At 36.1% G+C, this 20,034-nt stretch overlaps 1 protein-coding gene and 1 non-coding gene across 3 annotated transcripts; both read left to right on the forward strand.

Annotated features, from left to right (window-relative positions):
- Positions 1-12,941: 12,941 nt before the first annotated feature.
- On the forward strand, positions 12,942-13,014 carry TRNAE-CUC (transfer RNA glutamic acid (anticodon CUC)). The gene has a single exon. It is a non-coding gene; the product is annotated as a tRNA-Glu (tRNA).
- Positions 13,015-13,060: 46 nt separating this feature from the next.
- On the forward strand, positions 13,061-19,329 carry LOC147565990 (WD repeat-containing protein DWA2-like). 2 transcript variants are annotated; one of them, XM_086652445.1, is made up of 14 exons: positions 13,061-13,302; positions 13,415-13,498; positions 13,575-13,707; positions 13,825-13,936; positions 14,728-14,827; positions 15,551-15,678; positions 16,167-16,236; positions 16,969-17,057; positions 17,193-17,238; positions 17,770-17,843; positions 17,959-18,032; positions 18,121-18,179; positions 18,940-18,983; positions 19,077-19,329. In XM_086652445.1, the coding sequence occupies exons 1-13, from the start codon at positions 13,258-13,260 to the stop codon at positions 18,979-18,981; spliced, it is 1,056 nt and encodes a 351-aa protein (XP_086508571.1). In that variant the 5' UTR covers positions 13,061-13,257; the 3' UTR covers positions 18,982-18,983; positions 19,077-19,329. The 2 variants fall into 2 exon arrangements, 1 of the variants encoding a protein (XP_086508571.1); XR_015230330.1 differs by having other exon boundaries at positions 13,082-13,302; positions 18,940-19,072; positions 19,259-19,329.
- The last annotated feature ends 705 nt before the right edge of the window (positions 19,330-20,034 follow it).

The raw sequence follows: 20,034 nt of genomic DNA on the forward strand, positions 1-20,034 counted from the left end.
AAACTAACTAAACTATCTAAGAGAGGTGAGAAGATATCTAAGATTATGAAATCCACCGCACAATTTCACTTTATAAAACAAGCACTTAATTACTTAAATCTCTTTTGTATTTACTCGGGATCCAATATAATGAACTATTTGGATTCCGGATGATATTCTAGATAAAACAATTTTATAATTAAGAATGTATGATTGACTACCATATAAAACTAATTTCCTACACTATCATTCAAGATCTAAAAGGCATATCTCATCTAATAAATCAATAAAAGCATGAAATATCTAATTATAATACATGAATGATAATAAGGTTATAGAATCAACATGAAGTGACAATCAATAGGCAATGAAGCACATCAAAGGATTTAATTAATCAAGAACAAGTATTATAAAGATCCAAAATGGGTTTCATTCACAACCTTAGATTGCTAAATTAACTATACATGGAATCTAGAATAACATTCATTGACATTGTAAAATAAATGAAAATACTAAGAAATTAATGGAAAGAAATCACCAAGAATACTCAAATTCCATATCCCCATGTATCTCAAATTTGTCCAAGATTTGCTCCATTTATGCTCAAGAATGTTACTCCAAGAAATCCAAGTAATAGCTATTTTATTGCCACCCAAATAAGAAAAAGAAGGAGAGAAGGAAGAAATTAGATCTAGAAAGGAGTTAGAAAGAAGAGATGAAAGGGGATAAAGATGATGGAAGAAAGAAGAAGATGACTATTAATGGTAGAGAAGAAAGTAGTAGTATTAGTAGAGAAGATAGAAAAAGAATGGGAAAAATGGATTAGGTTGAAGAAAGAAATAGGTAAGAAGAGGTATTAGAGAAAAAGGAGTATGGAGAAATTAGAAGGTTAGAAGTAGAAAGAAAATGTAGAGAATAGATGAAGGTGGTAGAGAAAGTAGAAGAAAAGAAAGGGGGATTAGGGTTAGAAGATAGAAAGAGAAGTGGCTTAGAAATTAGATAAGGAAGCCATTTGAGAGGGTTGTTGAAGTATAGGTTTTAATGGAGGAGAAAATGATTTATTTATAGGAGGGTTTTGGTTTTGGTTTTGGTTTTGGTTGGGTTAAATGGTAGAAAAAGGTAAAGGCAGGGTTACTTTGGGAATTCTAGGGGCTTAAATCAAAAGAAAACCCTAAAGCACAAAGTGTGGTGGCGGCTGGGTTTGGCTGGATTCAAATTCGGATGTTTATGTGCTTCTCGGGTAATGAAGTTAGGTGCGGCATCAATCAGCATCCCTTGGATCATTAGCACGCGAGATCTGGACGGTTGAGAAGGGACCACGCGTAAGGGAGCACTTTAGTTAGGAAGCTTCGGGTAACACGGGATAAGAATAAGGGTCGGGACTCACAGCAGCCATCGGATCTTCAAAACGCGGAAGCTAGCGGTGAGGATTAAAATATGGAACCGGGAGCATGGAAGCTAACTACTTCGGGCAACACGGGATAATTAATAAGCACGGGACTGTCAGCAGCCGTAGATCTTGAAAACGCGGAACCCAACGGTCAAGATTAAAACGTTTGAACGGGACCACGAAGTTAAGTTGCCGCGCGTTCCACCAAATCATGCTCATTGGGTCCATTTCGTTGCTAAGCGGAAACACGGGAATTGGATACACCGGTCCTTAAAGCGCGCCACGTGTCCCACCGAATCCCGCGTACCAGAACTATGCCCGGAGGTGTCCCACTAGTCAACATCTTTTGACTGAACTTTGACCTTGGATTATTCCTTCGTCCGGACTCCGATTTGACTTCCGTTTTCTCCTACGGACTCGTCTCGACCTCTACTTTCCAACCACCCATTGACCTTAGCCAAATTACCAGAATGTCCTTCACTCCAAATGATCAAAATACCCTTCATGCACCTTTTCCTCGTTTTTAACCGTTTTCACACCTAACTCCACAAAACACACTTAATCAAGAAAACCAACCATTTTATTATAATAAAGACTCGAAATCGACTAACTCGACTAAATTAAACGACTCGGATGGGACATTTTCATGACCCATCATCCAACTCATCAATATTTAAATTTCAACCAATAGAAATCAAGTCTTTGTATATTTCCAAAATAACTAATTATTTTTTTACAAAAATAACCATGCCACATAAGTAAAATAAAAAAATTTAGAGTTTTTCATTGGAGACGTACAAGAATTGAGGATCTCCATTTTTGGCACCAAGGAGTGAGAATCTCAACTGGAACTCGACAAATAGGACGAATAAAGATTTTTTGAGGTTTGCATTGGAGATGCTCTTATGAGTTGGGTAATTGGAGAGATCTCAAGAGGACACTCTAGAAATAGAGTGTCCTTTTGAGATATCTTTATTCCACCCTCGACACGGCATCTTAGAGATCCAAATAGAGTGTTGCATTGGAGAAAGTTTCCTCTAAAGTGTCTTTTTGAGATATCTCTATTCCACTCTCGACACGTCATCTTAGAGATCCAAATAGAGTGTTGCATTGGAGAGAGTTTTTAAGAAAAAACTCTCAGAGCATCTCCAATGCAACACTCAATCTTAGAAACTCTGAGTGCCACATATGATGTTTAGAGTTTTTTCTTAAAAACTCACTCCAATGCAACACTTTATTTGGATCTCTAAGATGACGTGTCGAGGGTGGAATCAATGGCGAGGTCAGAAAATTTTATCAGTGGAGGCACTTTTTTGTTATAGTTAGTGAAAGACTTCCAATGTATACGATCATGCTAGAATAAAAAAACAAATCTTCAACAGAGTTTAAATATTCCATGATAATTATGACGTACGACAAGTAATATCTAATTTTCTCATCAATATGGTTTGGTCATCTTTCCCTCGACTGGATTCCCAAAATATATTAAAATAAAAAAAGGGATGAAGAGATAGTGGTGAAGATTTAAGAAAACGATGGTGGAGATTATGACGAGAAAGTGATCGTAATAGAAGAAAAAATGAAGACAAACTTTTCTTTCTAATAACATGTTTACTATACACAAACATGTAAAAAAACAATCTTGAAGTCCAAAATACAAGTCACTAAAAAACCAGGCAGAATAAAAATCAAGGGAGTTATTTAGAAAATTCATTATCTCTACGAAGACGTTTTATTAAGTTGGTCACTTTGAGGAGGTCAAAATTGAATATTTCAATTAATAAAAACCAATTTTAAGCCAAGCATGCAATTTGTAAAGTTTTTTCAATAAGCAGGCATGAAACCTTCAACTAAGATAAATAGTAGACATTCTAGAAAAAAATGTAAGTAGTGGAAATTCTAGAAAAAAAAAGTGTTGTATGTGGGGGTCGATCCCAAGACCACCTCAATGTAATCCAAGCGTTTCACCACTTAATCTAAAGAAGAACTCTTTTGAAAAATCGAAAATATAGATATATAATATAGTGGCAAGTGTCATTTAACATATACGGATTACATTAGGGTCGTGGGGGTACGTGCCCCCACATGCCCCTATGTGGGCTCGCCCCTGGGTGGAATAGAGATAGCTCAAGGACAATCAAGAAATAGGGTTTCCTATTGAGATATCTCTAGTTGTATAACTCATTAATATTTGATTTCAACCAATAGTAATCAAGTTTTCTATATTTTCTAAATAACTAATTATTTATTTACAAAAATAACTACGTCACATAAGTAAATAATATAAGTTTAGAGTTTTACATTGGAGACACAAAAAATGGAGGATCTCTATTTTCGCCAACTAAGAGTGAGAATCTCAACTACAACTTGACAATAGGATGAATAGAGATTTTTTTGAGTTTTGCATTGGAGATGCTCTCTATGCAAAACTCAATCTTAAAATTTGGAGTGCCACATAGGATTTTCTGAGTTTTCTTAAAAATCCATCTCCAATGCAAAACTCAACTAAGAACTCAAAGATGATGTGTCGAGGGTGGAATAGAGATATCTCAAGAGGACACTCCAGAAATAGAGTGTCCTCTTGAGATATCTCCAATTGTCCAACTCATCAATATTTAAATTTCAACCAATAGAAATCAAGTCTTCGTATATTTCCAAAATAACTAATTATTTTTTACAAAAATAACCATGCCACATAAGTAAAATAAAAAAATTTAGAGTTTTGAATTGGAGACATACAAGAATTAAAGATCTCCATTTTCGCCACCTGGAAGTGAGAATCTCAATTAGAATTGGACAAATAGGACGAATACGTATTTTTTTGAGTTTTGCATTGGAGATGCTCTGAGATTCGAGAAATATGGTGTCCTCTTGAGATATCTCTATTCCACTCTCGACACATCATCTTTAAGATCTTAGTTGAGTTTTGCATTAGAGATGATTTTTTAGAAAAACTTAAAAAATCCTATGTGGCAATCCGAATTTCTAAGATTGAATTTTGGATCGGAGATGGTTTAAAAGAAATAAGTATTTTTTAAATAAAAATTTGGTAGATAGTAATTTAAAAAATATGTGTTTTCTAAATAAAAATAAGTATGAGTTTGATTTTGTGTGTTAAGGTTAAAGGTTTAAATCCTCGGTAACCCATTAGTGTTTTATTTTCATTTTTCACCATATATTTGAAGGGTCTCAATTTTTTGTTCCCCATTGTCTTCCATGCTAGTTAATCTTTCCAATATAAGTTGTTTGAATAATTAATACCGTTAAACAAAAAAGTAAATTACAAAAAGAAAAAGAAGACATTGTATTGTTATATGCTGCTACTACAACCCAAATTAAATACGGGTTATTTTCCTAATGGCTCCCAACTTTGTGACCAGCTTCTCGCCGGGCCCCCTACTTTACGAGAAATACTCATATGGTCCCCTCCCGTTATACCACCGTCACTCTCTCTCCTCCATCATGTTTTCTCTCTCTGCCAACTCACGCCACATCATCTGTTACGCCACCTCATCTGTTACGCCACCTCATCACCTTCTCCGACAGAGGTCGCCGGTCGGTCAAATTTCCGGCCGGCGACCTTCAAACTAAATTTTTTTTCTCTCTTCCTCTCTCTCTCTCTAAAATTACTCCGGCGAAGGGAGACCTTCGCCGGAGTGGTATGTTCTTGAAGAACAGATCTCGGTCTGTTCAGTGAAGAACAGACCACTCCGGCGAAGGGTTCGCCGGAGTAATTTTAGAGAGAGAGAGAGAGGATGAGAGAAAAAAAAATTTTTTTTTTTGTTTGAAGGTCGCCGGCCGGAAATTTGGCCGGCCGACGACCTCTGCCGGGGAAGGTGATGAGGTGGCGTAATAGATGATGTGGCGTGAGTTGGCAGAGAGAGAAAACATGATGGAGGAGAGAGAGTGACGTTGTTATAACGGAAGGGGGCCATATGGGTATTTCTCGTAAAGTAGGGGCCAGGCGGGAAGCTGGTCACAAAGTTGGGGGCCATTAGGAAAATAACCCAATTAAATACTGTAATGATGGTCTTTTCTCTAGTCAAGGTGGTGTATTGATTGGTCAAAATACTAATTGAAACTTGCTATTTGGTCTATTTCTTTTGACTTGAGATATGGTCCCAAGATGATGTGACATGCCTGGTTTGAACTATGAGCGTGCCACCTCAAAAGAATTAGTCTCTAAAACCTTCAACACGGTATACTTGTCTTAAGTGCTCTTTTTTTTTTTTTTTTGTTGAAAACTTGTCTTAAGTGCTCGGTCCACAAATAAAGTGTAATTTGTGGACAAATAAGACTAACATCTCCCTACTTGGACCTTGGTCTAACTTTTGTGCCCGAAATATGATCGGAAGATGGTGTGACATGTTTGAATTGGACAATGGGCATGCCGCGTAAGAAAAATTAGTCTCTAAAACCCTCCCATCCATGTTATTTTGTGGGATTAGAATGTTCCAATTGAACTCAAGTTCACCAATGAATCGATTCAAACTAGATAGAACTTTCAAGACAATATACTTTTCCAAAGTGCTCGTAAAAGGACACACTTGCCCCAAATTAAGTGTGATTTCTCGACAAATAGGACTCATATCTTGCTCTCCCTTTATTTAGTAAGACGAGATGGACTCTTGTGAAACATGCCTACTTGAACAGCGTAACAACGGGGTACATATCTGCGGATTTTCACTTTGTAGTATTTCTAGTAAAATAAAATGGTTAAATAAACAAAGCTTCCCAAGTACAAAACATTTTTCTTTCAACAAAAAAGAAAAAAAAAGTACAAAACATTTTCCAAGGGGTTGGGTATCCAACCACATCAAATAAGTTTGCATCTATCGGTCCTTTTCAGACTTCAATTACCAGTTTGAGTACCATGGCAGAGCATTTAGAAGTGCACTTAGTCCACTTACCAAACTTTAATGGGTAATCTTGGTTTGACAATGTAAAAAAATTAACAGAAACAAACATAATAACTGACAAATTGAAATGTTTAAATTGTAAAAATAAAATAGATTTGTATAAAGCGAAATAGCAGTGTACAATGATGTTTTCTGAAATAACAGGATTACATGAATACAGTACCAATCATACATCATGCACTATTGGTTTTGAGTTTTGACACATAACAAGGATTAAATACGCTCATAATTCATACACCGTAAAGACTACATGCTACATTACATGTCATTATACTTATGATAACACAATTTCAATAAATCATGGATTTTTATCTCTTTGAAAATCGAACACGCCCCGAATTGAGTGAGAGTCCAACCACTATGATGTCCAATCATTGCACCAAAGTCGTATTGTGGCAAAGAACGTCCAATCATTGTTTTTTCCCATCATATGTACAGTGGGGAGTGATGTGACATGAAAATGTCACATTTTAAGCGCCTAACTTAGACTAGTTAGTTTGTTTCAGGTATTATTTATCAGGGACGGCCCAGGACCAAAGCAGCCAAAGCGGCTGCTTTGGGCCTCACCTTGTGGAAGGGCCCCAAGTTCAGACTAATTAAAAGAGGGTGCCTTGAAAAAAAAACGAATACCCATTAAGACTTCTTAAACTCTTAAGCATGACGGCCCTAAAATCCCTTCCCTCAGTACTTTGGAAGTAAGTATGATTAGTGATGAAAATCGTGGGGCCCACCATAAAGAAATATAAACATACTCTAACCTAGGGGTGGGAATTTTGCCCATAAGCCCGAACCCGCCCACGGGCACCCGAGCCCAACGAGGACCCTGGACGCCCGCGCCCGTCTCGGGCACAACCCGCCCAGCCCGCCAAATTTTGGTGGGCGGGCATGGGTTAAAACCTCTACCCGCGCACCCGCCCATGCCCGCACCCACTTAAGCTCACCCAATGATAACCAACCAAATTACATCAACTTTATGGGTTGATGAAGCCCAACCGTCCATGTTGCTAGGCTTAGTTGAGATGGTAAACAACATGTTTAAGGGCAATCACACGAACTCAATGCATTTCCAGTGGCCCAAGAGAATTCCTAGTTGAATACTGAAGTAGTCTTTGGCTTTGAGGGAACAAAGAGTGGGATAAGTTTTATTATATCTCATGAGAATTCTTCATTAGTTTTCAATGTGAGATTAAATTCCTAAAAGGAACAATACAAATAATGTCTAGTTTTAATCACACATTGTCTCTTTAGAATCAGGAAAGGTGTTTGGAGATTATATAAAAGGAGAGGAAAAAGTGAATTTTTTCAAGTCATGAGATTACCCGCTACCCGCCCGCCCATACCCGAATTACCCGAGCTTCTTAATGAGCTTGGGCGGGTAATGGACAAGGCAAATTTCAAAATTGCCCGCCCGATTAACCCGCTTACCCTAATAGCCATTGAACTTTTGTGCCCGACCCGCCCAGCCCGATGCTTCAAGTGCCCATGGGAGTCCATACCCGCCCAATTCCCACCCCTAGTCTAACCTAATTGTCTGTGAATCTTTTTTCCCTCTGTAATATTTTTGTTCTCTCTCCTCTCTAGTGGCTTCTACCAATCCAATTGTCTATTTTTCTTTCTCTAAACTACCTAGAGGTAATGGTCCCTCTTTTTCTTCTTTATTTTTATGATTGTTCATTTTCTTTTTTTCTTTCCTACATTTTTAGTTCATTATATTTGATATATATTTTTTTTCGTGAGACTCATTCTGTTATGATGTTATCTCCTTTTAAAAAGACAAATTCCCATCATATTGTTTTTTTTTTGAAGACGACTACGATCTACGTATGTCGTTACATTTGGCATTGATACATCAATAATTCCCATCATATTGTTGAAGATAAGTGTTGATTTTGTTATTTTTAAAATTAAGTCTTAACAAACAATAATTACTAAATTATATCCTCTTCTCTTTCGACTTTCTTTAATTGTTATATTAGATTTTAACTAAACATTTTTTTTGTTAGATTGCCAATAGGCATTGCCTCCTCAACCCACATTGTCTTCAATTAAACTAGGGATTGCCTTTAGCGAAATTGCATATAACAATTTTGGGCATTGTCTGTAAAACTTCCCCAATTTCTTATAGGGCCCCAAAATTTTCTTCGCTTTAGGCCACCCAACTACTTGGGCCGCCCCTGTTATTTATAATATTTTATGTGTTTTTTCGTGTTAGGTATGTAATGTGGAGTTAGGCGTTTGATTCGAAATAAAACGAAGCAATTATCACTTTCATCTCATGCAGTCTAAACGAGAGAAAAAACTACTAAAGGGATCAAACGACAAGTGGAGTCAATGACGAGTCCGGCGGTGAAAACGGAAGTCAATTCAGAGTTCGGACGGGGAAGTTATGGAAGATAGAAGCCGAGGTTGTTTCTTGAAATTAGATTTGTAGATAAAAAAATGAAGGCACCCCCTTGGATTTAAATGAAAGCCAAAGTCCAAATCCAAAGCCAAGAGGTCAAAGAACAGTGACAGAGAGAGACTTTATGGACACCCCTCTTTACGGGTCCAAGTCAACAAAGTACATGTCCATGATTGAATACACGAGTACCTAGGTCCATGCCAACAAATTTAAGTGATTGACAACTCATCTAATGAGTAGTTTAGCTAGAAATTAGAATTAGAGATTCAAATCTGAAGAAGTATGCGTTAGAGAAGTTACGGGAATAAACACAAGGTAACTTTATAATTATTTAAGATTTTTTGCATTATCTCGGGTACCCATTACCCGTCGAGTACCCGACGAATATACCCGATAAGGACCCGCCTCCTAATCGGGTCCTATCTGGTATACCCATTTAAGACTCGATTTTCTTGATGGATCTAAAACCTATACTCAGAACCTACCCATTAAGACTCGAGGTTAGTTCGGTTCTCGGGTAAACGGGTACCCATTGAACGCTTGTGTGCACCAAAAAGTGTCCAATGGTAGTTGTTTTTGCTCATAATTTGTATAACAACTGAGATGGGTATAATTGGAAGTGCCTTAATTTCAGGAAAAGAATCTCTTGTAATCTCAAATGGTTAATAATATGCAAAAATTAATTTTCATCAATATATAGATAATTAGAACAATATATTATCCCAATTATCAGGTATTTTCGTAAAGATTTTATGTTACACTATAAATAGTGTCCATTTTAATAGACAAAATACACCAGCAATTTGATCATTCTTTTTTAAAAATTCTTTACCCATTACCGTTCTTCTATTTTTTTCGTCAATATGAACTGTTGGAAATATAGGGTTGGATCAATGAAAATCTTATCACTCAGAAAAACCAAGAACAGAGTTTGATGTGTCATGGTATGGAGGCCACTGCCTTGAAAGTGATTTCGGTACAACCTCGGTGCAAATTGTATGAAAATCGACTTCGATATTTAGTTGAAGATGAATCCTTATTAGTAGTTGTGTGTTTCTCTATTCTGTTTTAGGTCTTATTTATAGACCAAGTAAAACATATTAGGGTTTCTCAGGAAACGTGGAGAATAATAAGGAAGTTGTGGGATTTGAGGTTATCCGTTACTTGTTCCATAAGGAAACAAATAATGGAGTTTTAGAAATAATAAATACCAAAAAGTATTTATTTTATTTAGTTGAAGATGAATCCTTATTAGTAGTCGTGTGTTTCTCTATTCTGGTTTAGGTCGTATTTATAGACCAAGTAAACCCTATTAGGGTTTCCTAGGAAACGTGGAGAAGAATGATGAAGTTGTAGGATTTGAGGTTATCCGTTACTTGTTCCATAAGGAAACAAATAATAGAGTTTTAAAAATAATAAATACAAAAAAGTATTTATTTTATTCTAAATTCCCCCAAACTCCAGAACTCCCAAACCCGACCTAAGCCGACTTGGTCAGACCAATTATTCTCCTCAAGTGAGACTATCGAACTTAACGGCTTTGGGAGCCATTTATCCAACATGAACAAACAACTGTCTGATCATCGGTCGACAATTTTAAACCAACAAGAATGATTCTTCAAGAGTTGATGGTGTATAGGATTGATGGTATCGAATCCTAACCTAACTTTGCTTATGACGGATCAACTTAGAAGGTAAAATTGAATTTACTCCCTTGAAACTAGTTGTAGTTGACTTTACCTCTTCAATACTTGGTAATTGTATTTCCGCCCTGAGTAACATGAAGCAGTATAAGCATTGTGTTTAGATATTTTTGAATTAGGTACTAAAAGAAGTGGGGGAGAAGAGATGGTCGAACATAGGTATCTTTCTCACAATAAATGACTCCTAATATAATACAAACACAAAATCTTAGTCAAAGTAAACCTAATTATCATTTACCCCAATGGTAAACTCAATTTCTAGTTAGCACTTGGATAAGCTGAAAATACTCGAACAAAACTACAAATTAGTGAAGTTGTTAGAGTGTAAGGATGGAAATGAATCGAGATCCGAAGATATCAAATATCAACCATCCAAGATATATGAAGATGAGACGGATCGACATAAAGAGATCCGACGATCAAAATGAGTCCAAGATATTGAAAGATATAAAAGATATCGAAGATATATTTTCCTATGTTTAGGATATCTCTTTTAACTACTTAATAGTAATATTAAGTAGAGATTATATTGCTTCCTAGTTTAATTAGGAGAAACTAGGAAACCTAAACCCTATAAATAAGAGATGGGTTCTAGGAATTTAAGCATTCGATTACTAATCAATCATTGTAACGAATCACCACAATTGTTGATAATAAAGTATGTAGCCGTTCTGGCTTTCTTCGAGAATGTAGGTCGTGAATATCCGACTGAACCTCGTTAACTATTTTGTCTTTACATTCTCTTTGCACTTGTTCATCTCTCTCTCTCTCTCCATCTCGGTCTCACCATCTCTTCTATTATCAAGAGGCGATTTATCTCTTCACAGAAGTAGTAGATTATAGTTTGAATACTAGAAAAACTTATGTTTTCTAAACGGCATACCGATTACTAATTGCCAAGAAAAACATAATAGATAGATAGGATGGGTGGATATCAAATATCTCATTGTATTTGTAGTTTTTTTGAAATGAGGTTGCTGTCATATTAAGAGAGACGAATCTGGTTATGAGAGAATGAACCTGTGGTAGTGGACATGGTGGTTGTACAACGAATCTGGTTATGAGAATTAACCTGTGGTAGTGAACATGGTGGTTGGTCAACATCTCTATGTGAAGTGTTCATACTTTGTGTGATTAAGTTGTTTGTGATAGCTTCTCCAAAAGTAACTATCGCCATATGATACAAAAATGAACTAATAAGTTAGGTAAGGGTTTTATCTTTAATACAACAAGACGGACTCTCAAGGTCAAAGTTTATTTCATGCTTAAGAAGAGATGATGGCCTTGCAACTCACTGAATGAAGACTGCTATACAAAGCGAAGTTCTTTTCTGCACTTCTTCAGCTCTGATATTTTGTTTTACTACTTTATGTATTGTAATTTTGTTTTTGTACTTGGGATATTGTAATAGACTCTTAATGTTAATATATTTCCTTTCAAAAAAAAAAAGAAAAAAAAACAGGTACTATACTCATGAAACTTGTAATACAAATTTGCAACACACTATTTTGATGTTTTTACTTGCTCTCTCTATGAGTATAAAGTTTTTTTTTATGAGATTCTATGAGTATAAAGTTAGACCTCGAATGTATTTATGATCCTGTTCAATTTCTTACTCAAACGATGGTAATGATGGTTATTTCAAAGATGTTTGTAAGTGGAGAGGGGTGTCACGTTCAATTGAGATACTCCTTTAGAGAGAATGATTTGATCGTAGAGATTAGAAACCTTATAAAGAATACTTTTTTTTTTGTTGAACATTATAAAGAATACTTACTTGTGACGATTTTGTATAGTAAAGGTTGTCATGGATAATAGTATCGTCAAAGTCCATTAGAGTCAACACAGAGGGTAGTCGACTTTCAAGTTCAATAAAAGTTCTAATCCTCCGCTTTTCTTTTTCTTTTATTTGAGTTTCAAATTAAAGACAGTTTGATTTTTTATTGAATAAATGTATTAATTTTGAAATAATAAATTTGGAAAAATACAAGAAATACAATTCATCTCTCTAATCTTAAAATCAATAGTGAGATTCAACTACGAATCTTTTGTTCTGGATAACAAACACTACTGGTTAAAAATACGAAATACATTGAAATATTATCATTCTCTGTCTTTATCCATTAATTTAGAATGAAACTGTATTGAATCAATTTACGAATCAAATCAAAGTAAGAAGGGACAAGTTTCACCAGGGACTCGGTTAAGAGACTCCCAAATAAATTCATTGAATTAATACACTGAATGTTTAGATATCTTAATTTTATTAATTCACCTAAGATATCTTAAGACCCAAATTGTGGTTTGCATTAGAATCTCATTCTAAGAGGTGTATGATTCTCCCTCCACTCGCACCAGCCAAACAATAATCAAGATTATGATTTTTACAAATCACAGTCTATTCTTACACCATTTCCAAACGACAAACATGGTCTTATAGTTCTATTTTGGGTAAACGGAATTTATTTAATTTTTGCAAGAAATTACAGGATTTTTTTTTGTATGTTTCAAAACATAGGTTAGTTATTTGATGCGATCAATCACAACCATCCGTTGTAGTCTAGTTGGTCAGGATACTCGGCTCTCACCCGAGAGACCCGGGTTCAAGTCCCGGCAACGGAAAGTTTTTTTTTTTTTGTAATTCTGGTTGCTTCCTTGTATAGAGATTGGCCCCAAAATTTCTTTTTTTGCGCCCTATAAAACTGAGAGATATTTCATGGGTAATTTAGGTGCCAATTGCAATAATGTTGGGCGTCTTTAGAATTTGTAATTCTTCTCCTCCTACTTCCTTCTCTCTTTTGTCAGCAACAATATACTAGAGCGGACTTGATTTGGATCATCAAATTGCATTTGAATTAGGTAATTATGCAAGGAGTAACAACTGGAATCGGTTATGGTCTCAAATATCAGGTCTTTTTTTCTTTCTAACCACATTTAGGTTTTCATCTTCTTCTTTCAAATCTACAAAATGATCACCATCTAATTCTGATCACACCATTTCTTTCCTACCATTAATATTCAGGCAAGATGCATCGCCGACGTCAAAGCTGATACTGATTCTACTAGTTTCATTGCTGGTACTCTAAGTCTCAAAGAAGAAAACGAGGTTCTCTTTAATCTCTTCTAACTATCTCTCTCTCTCTATATATAGATCTAGATCTCAATTTTTTTTGAAATTTCAGGTCCATTTGATTCGTTTATCATCATCTGAAACGGAACTCATTTGTGAGGGTTTGTTTTCACATCCGAACGAGATTTGGGATCTTGCTTCTTGTCCTTTCGATCCTCGCATTTTTTCAACAGTTTTCTCGTCTGGTAACTATATCTCTTTCATCACAGTTTTCATGGAGTTTTTGCTCGGAATTAGGCAGATCGCTTGTATATTACTCGAACAAGTAATTGAGATTGTTTTGATGTTATTTTTGTTAAAAGGTGAATCATATGGAGCGGCAATTTGGAAGATACCTGAGTTATATGGACAATCAAATTCTCCTCAGTTGGAACAACTTGCCTCTCTTGATGAGCATACTAGCAAGATCAAACGGTTAGGGTTCTTACTATGAACATATACTATACCAACTGCTTCAAATTTACTAGATCTTTCTGTCAGCCATAGAAAAGTGAATTGTAAAAATGTGTATTTTTAGCCGGTCTCTGTACTGGTTACCTTGAGACTGTCAATGAGTTTTCGCTCCTTTGTGCTAATAGTGGTTCTAATTACAACAATTTGGAATTTCCAGAGATTGTTTGGTGTATTTTGAGTTTCGGCTGGTGTGCTTAAAAGTTTATGTAGGGGTTTAACGACTTCAACTTTAGAAAGTATTTAGAGGCTAAGTTAATTAAGTATTAACCAACAGGTGCATCGCAAATGGATGTATTTAATAGCGCGTAGAAGGGTGTCGTCTTGTGTTTCTTTGCTATTGCAACTTCGTTTATGATGGTATATGCCACTATTATAGTATTGGGTGATTGGAAAAACTTCTCCCTCGGTAGGAAGCCAGTCACTTTTTGCGCTCTTTCTTCTTATGAAATTGCATGATCCGTAAAAAGAATGTCTTATTTTTTATGGTGCTTATTGTTTTGGCTTAATCTGATAACTGGTGGGCAAAACTAACATTCTCATCCTGTCACTTTTCTAATCCTCAAAGCTTATCCTGGGTTTTGATCCCCAACTAGGAAAAGGAAGCTCAGTATACACTCATGCATTCTCGTTAGTGTAACTTCTCTTTGTTGCACCCAGTTATAGTTTGAACCTTTTGTTTCCTTCATTAGCATCATTTTCTTTTTCAGTGCAAGAAAAGGTAAACTTGTTCCTTGTAATTTTGTGATCAACAGCATTCTTTGGTGGCCATCTGGAAGGCATGACAAAGTGATAAGCATCGATGACGCAAATCTTCTATTATGGAGCTTAGATTCTTCAACTAAGACTGCACAGGTTTGATCCGGAAGGGAATTCTTGAAGTGATCAATGTCAATTATCTGTGATTATGTCACGAGGAACCTGCTGAGTTTAAGGTTTCTTGTTTCTCTTTTCTAACTTGTTAGAATATTGAAGACCTATTCGTTTTCACTCTTTAACCCGACTAACTGCTTAAAGGCTTAGGGTCTTGTACAATGGCTTTACTTCACAAGCAGCTTGAGCACTAGTTACCTGTTGTCGTTGAAGGGTCAAATTAACCTATTAACTTTTGCTGGTGTCGGATACGTAAAGTATAAACTGGGCAAATGCTCTTAATGGAGAAGATCAGTAGGACTCCCTTTCCAAAAACATCTGCATAATGTAAGACTGTTGTCATAAGTCATGCTCTGAAAGGAAACTCGACAGGGGAAACAAGAAAAGATCTTTTACAGTTCAGATGCTTGCTTTTGGGGAAGCATATACATTGTCTGGTTTTGGTGAGGAGAACATGTCCTCTGAATCTGATATAGACTAAGAGATAGGATAATGTTGCTTAGTAGGAGTTGTGTCAATTGATTTATAAATCTTTATTAATTAAATCATCTAATTTCCCTCAGATTTGACGATGAGCTCGAGATACATACCTACTTATAACCTATAACGTATAAGCATGCAAAAGATGTTATTGTATTGAGTTTTTAATGTTCCATCTATCAGTGATATGTGATGATCCTTATTCAGATTTTCTTTGTTAAATAGGTACAATCACGGGAATCTGTTGGTGTGCTGCAAAATTTTTCTGGTGGAGCATGGGATCCACATGACAAGAATGTGATTGCTGCAACATGTGACTCATCAATCCAGTTTTGGGATCTCCGGACAATGAAGTCTGCTTTCTTTCCTTACTGTAGCATATATGTTTCCATAATCCTGTATTAGCATATTTCTAGGTTTAAGCATTTTGATATTCTCGTCGGTCATCAATACGTGAAAGTTTTGAACATTTTATTATATCATGAATCTGGATCATGCTATGCAATACATTACAAACTGATATTTAAGATTTTAGGATCTGGTCATGGTTCCAAGATTTTCTCATGTATTAATGTTTGTTTGTAATACCAATAATGTATTTCTATTCGTAAAGATATACCATCAATTGTTAAAGCTTAGTTTGCTTGCTTTTGTTTTGACCTTCAATCTGCTCATCTGCTGGCAGTCTGGCAGTTAGATTGATTTAATATTTAACTTGCTACGTTTATCCAATTCTTTCAGCTGATAGTTTGACACGGTCAATATCATTAAGTTGAATAGCTAACTATCAGGTTCAAGTTTTCTCCAGTAGTTGATAAACTCTGTTCGTGTTTATTTCCAGGAAGACGAGTGGAATTGAGCATGCCCATGTTCGTGATGTAGATTACAGCACTAAGAAGCCAAACATATTAGTAAGTATATCATTTATGATTTTTAGGCTTCCTTTACTTGGAACAAGCTTATGCTTGCAAAGTAATTGTCTAGCTTCTTCTTTCTACATATATATGTTTTGACCATACACGACGCTTGTTCTCTTCACATGTATAATCCGACTTCCATGTGATTGCCGAGTGATTAATAGGAGCATTTCTTACTACAGATATTAAACCGATCAATTGTTGCAGATTAGTTTTGTAAGCATCCATAAAGTGGTCATCGATTATCGTGTGTATAACGTATTATATTTCTTGTCCTTCATTTAAAGGTTTTACCTGTAGATAACACCTCCACCATGTAAACATATTCAACAACGAATTATCCTGTTGTATAAGCAAAGTGCTTATAAAGTCTCATCGTCTAAGGCTGCTAGATCGGATGCCATTTTTCAGATTCTGTGTAAATCCAGTTGATAAGGTTAAAATATTCACTTTGATTTTATCGTGGGTTTTTTCTCATGTTTAAAAATACTACTGTTTTGTGGACCTTTGGTCGTTATGGTCTAAGTTGGTACTAACATGGTCTGAAGTTGGGATCTGGAGTCTTACAGCACTCTAGCTTTCAGACGTAATATTATATTGTTCTTTTCTGATGCAACGAATCAAATTGGTCTTGTGTTAGTTGTAAAGTCTGGTTATGAGACTTAAAAACAATGGAATCTGGTGTTTCCATCTATTTATACAACTAGGCTGTTATCATCTTCGCAGGTCAGTGCTGAAGATGAAAGTGGAATATGTGTCTGGGATACTAGAATGCTGATGGTGCCGGTCAGAGAACTCCCTGGGCATGCACACTGGTACTGTTACCTCATTTCCTGTTGCATTATCGGCTAAATCCTCTTTATGGGCTTCAGTCTGTATTGGGCCCATTTTTATATTATTCATGTACGTATTCCTTTTTTTGCTCAAAACTTATGTGTTCATGTTTGCAGGACATGGGCTGTTCGAACGAATCCCGAATATGATGACCTGATTTTGGTATGTCTATTACTCTTTTTTTTTTTTTTTTCTTATGTGCTAAGTCAACAGTCACAATGAATACTTTGATCAAGACAAAAGTATCTGTTGAAGCAGCTATCTAGATCATTATGCGGACCAAATCAGAACACGATCATTATAGTCCATTCACATTTTTTTGTTTGGTCGAGAGATAGACCCGTTAGGCTTTTGTAGAAGAAAAATGCTAGAAAAGGCTACAAGTCAAAGCCTACCCCAGACTTAAACTAAGTCAACAATCCTCATGTCATGGTCAAATCTTTCTATATCTTGATGGCCTTTTCACTCTCTTGATGGACAGTTGATTCCTGCTTAGGTCTGGAGTAGGTCTACTTTTGTAGTCTCTTCTATCATTTTTCTTTGTAGAATCCCACTTTTGCACTAGTCAATGGCTTTGACGCAGAAGAGGCAATATTGAATCCTGAGACAAGTAACCCTTCTTTTCTGTGTTAGGATTTAGAGTTCCCTTTTCTAAGCCATCCTTTTGGCTGACAATATCTAAGGTTTTTGCAGAGTGCTGGAACAGACTCAGCTGTTAACTTATGGTTGGCTTCTGTGCCTAGCAATGGTGATTCAACAAATGAAAAGTTAGTTAACTTCCAAACATATATACATATATGTGTGTCTGTGAGTGTGTGCGTGAACTTATTCAAAAATTCCTTTCTCTATCTGCACCACTCTTACATTTCTGTGTTGTTGCAGTCTATTGGAGTCACCGACTCGTAGGATGGATCCTTTGCTTAACTCTTACAGTGACTACGAAGATAGTGTTTATGGTAATTCTGTTGTTTCTTTATTTCTAAATTCTAGTTTTTCTATGGTTCTCATATTCGAAGGTTGGTCTAATGTTAACCTAATTCTCAGGCCTTACATGGAGCACTCGCCAACCATGGATTTTCGCTTCACTGTCATATGATGGGAGGGTGAGAACACTTCACTCATTGAACTTAAAATAGTAGAGAGACTATATAAAGTAACTCATAATAAAGCTATAAGGGAGAGATGAAACTGGACGCATATAAATGTTCCTTAGGTAAATCCAATATGTAATTACATGGATACTGGTGCTAGTGTCGAATGCGCAACTTAAGAAAATTCTAAAAAGGGTACACGGGTGCATACTACTTTGTGCGTGTGTGTGTATTTCTTGTTTTAGGTATTAGGTTTCTGCTTACAATTTGTTAAGCTAGAGCGAAATTTTATGAACCTAACACCATTTTGTACAATAACACAAAAGTTGCATACAAATCCCGACCTTTAAGTATTAGAGTATCAGATACGAGTGTTTGTATTCGCCACTCAAAGAATACCAAAAAGGAATATACATGTTAAAGTTCCTTGAGAACTCCGTTTTTTACAATGAATTGTCCTAAAGGAGGTCGAACACATGTCTCTCTTGGGTAGCATGAAATCTTGTATCATCATCTTCTTTTAGTACTTGTAAGAACCGATATGTTTTAGTTATTCTCATTCACAATGAAGTTCATCTTGTTTCCTGTATTCCCCATAGTATATTTTATTTTCTCGTTTGATTGAAGGATCCGAATTCTCTCAAACATTGCAATGATTTATATCACATTATCCTAACTAGTTAATAAAAAATCTACGTTTATAATCTGAATGAAGCACTTTTAACTCCTTGAAAATCTAATCTTTTGTTTTTCATCTTTAAACATGGTGCAGGTGGTTGTTGAATCAGTAAAGCCGTACCTCCCCAAAAAGTAGAGGTTAGCATTCTCATGAGAGAAAGAACTGACCAAATTGTTGATTTTCTTTACCATGTTACTGATGTTTTTGTTGAACTCATTTTTTTCATGCAGGCTTCACCGTGATAGAGTGTACTTACTATCAACCATGTGCGCATTATTTGCTTCATCGTATTAAACATTCTCCTCAAAACAAGCGCCTCGTTAACTTTTAAAAGAGCGAAATCATGTGCAGATTTTGCCAGGTTTGAGGAGCTTTGTGGATAGTTTTGTATTGAAAATTTTCCTAGAAAAAGGGATGGATATGAAAATGTTCTGTTCTTTTGACCCAAGGAGGGGGCTTTGGGAAATAAAGTTCTGATTGGGGGCATACCTACTTTGGTCATTAGATTTGACCCTTATTGACTAAGTTGGCGACTTAATTTTGAGTCAAAAATCAATATGTTTTTTTACAACTTATCTTCATCTCTCTACCATATCTGACCACGGGTTCCTATTGTCATCATTGGCCACGACAACCACAACCGGCTGTCCACTGCCGTATCTCTTTCTATTTCTCTAAAAGTAAGGGTTTGTTTGCTGAAATCCCTTTGTCCTCCTCAGACATGGGGGATCTGTCTGTCAATGAAGAACAAACCTATTTTGTTAACTAAAATAGCGTTTATTCTATTCTTCACAAACAGATCGTTTGTTCTTCATTGACAAACTCATGAAGATCAGACCAATCCCTTAGTCTGAGAATTGTTCTTCATGGACAAACTCATGAAGATCAGACCAATCCCTTAGTCTGAGAAAGGGTCCTGGCGAAGGGAATCATTCCCTTCGTCAAGGTTGAGGTAGAGGCCAAAAGAGAACAAAAAATAGTAGCAGTGGTAGGAGACTGGTGAAAGTGAGGATTAAGGGTGAAAGAAAACGACCACTACTTAGGAAACAAACCCAAAACCAATGACTGAGTATAAAGATTTTGGTGGATTTTTTTTCCTTGAACCCCACCACCACCACTACTTTCATACTGGCAAGGCTCGTAGACAGACTTTCATAGCCAGCGAGCGACCCTTCACATTTTCCTTTT

The sequence above is a fragment of the Eschscholzia californica genome, unplaced genomic scaffold (assembly GCF_041429995.1).
Source record: "Eschscholzia californica isolate CP2 unplaced genomic scaffold, dmEscCali1.0.p SCAF_1, whole genome shotgun sequence".
In the NCBI taxonomy this organism is placed as follows: domain Eukaryota; kingdom Viridiplantae; phylum Streptophyta; class Magnoliopsida; order Ranunculales; family Papaveraceae; genus Eschscholzia; species Eschscholzia californica.

What these genes read in the sequence shown, in the direction of transcription:
- LOC147565990 (XM_086652445.1), top strand. Translation starts at nt 13,258, where the DNA reads ATGCAAGGAGTAACAACTGGAATCGGTTATGGTCTCAAATATCAG. An exon ending in CTCCCTGGGCATGCACACTG is followed by an intron (nt 17,058 to 17,192) that starts GTACTGTTACCT and finishes TCATGTTTGCAG; the next exon opens with GACATGGGCTGTTCGAACGA. An exon ending in AATATGATGACCTGATTTTG is followed by an intron (nt 17,239 to 17,769) that starts GTATGTCTATTA and finishes AGGTTTTTGCAG; the next exon opens with AGTGCTGGAACAGACTCAGC.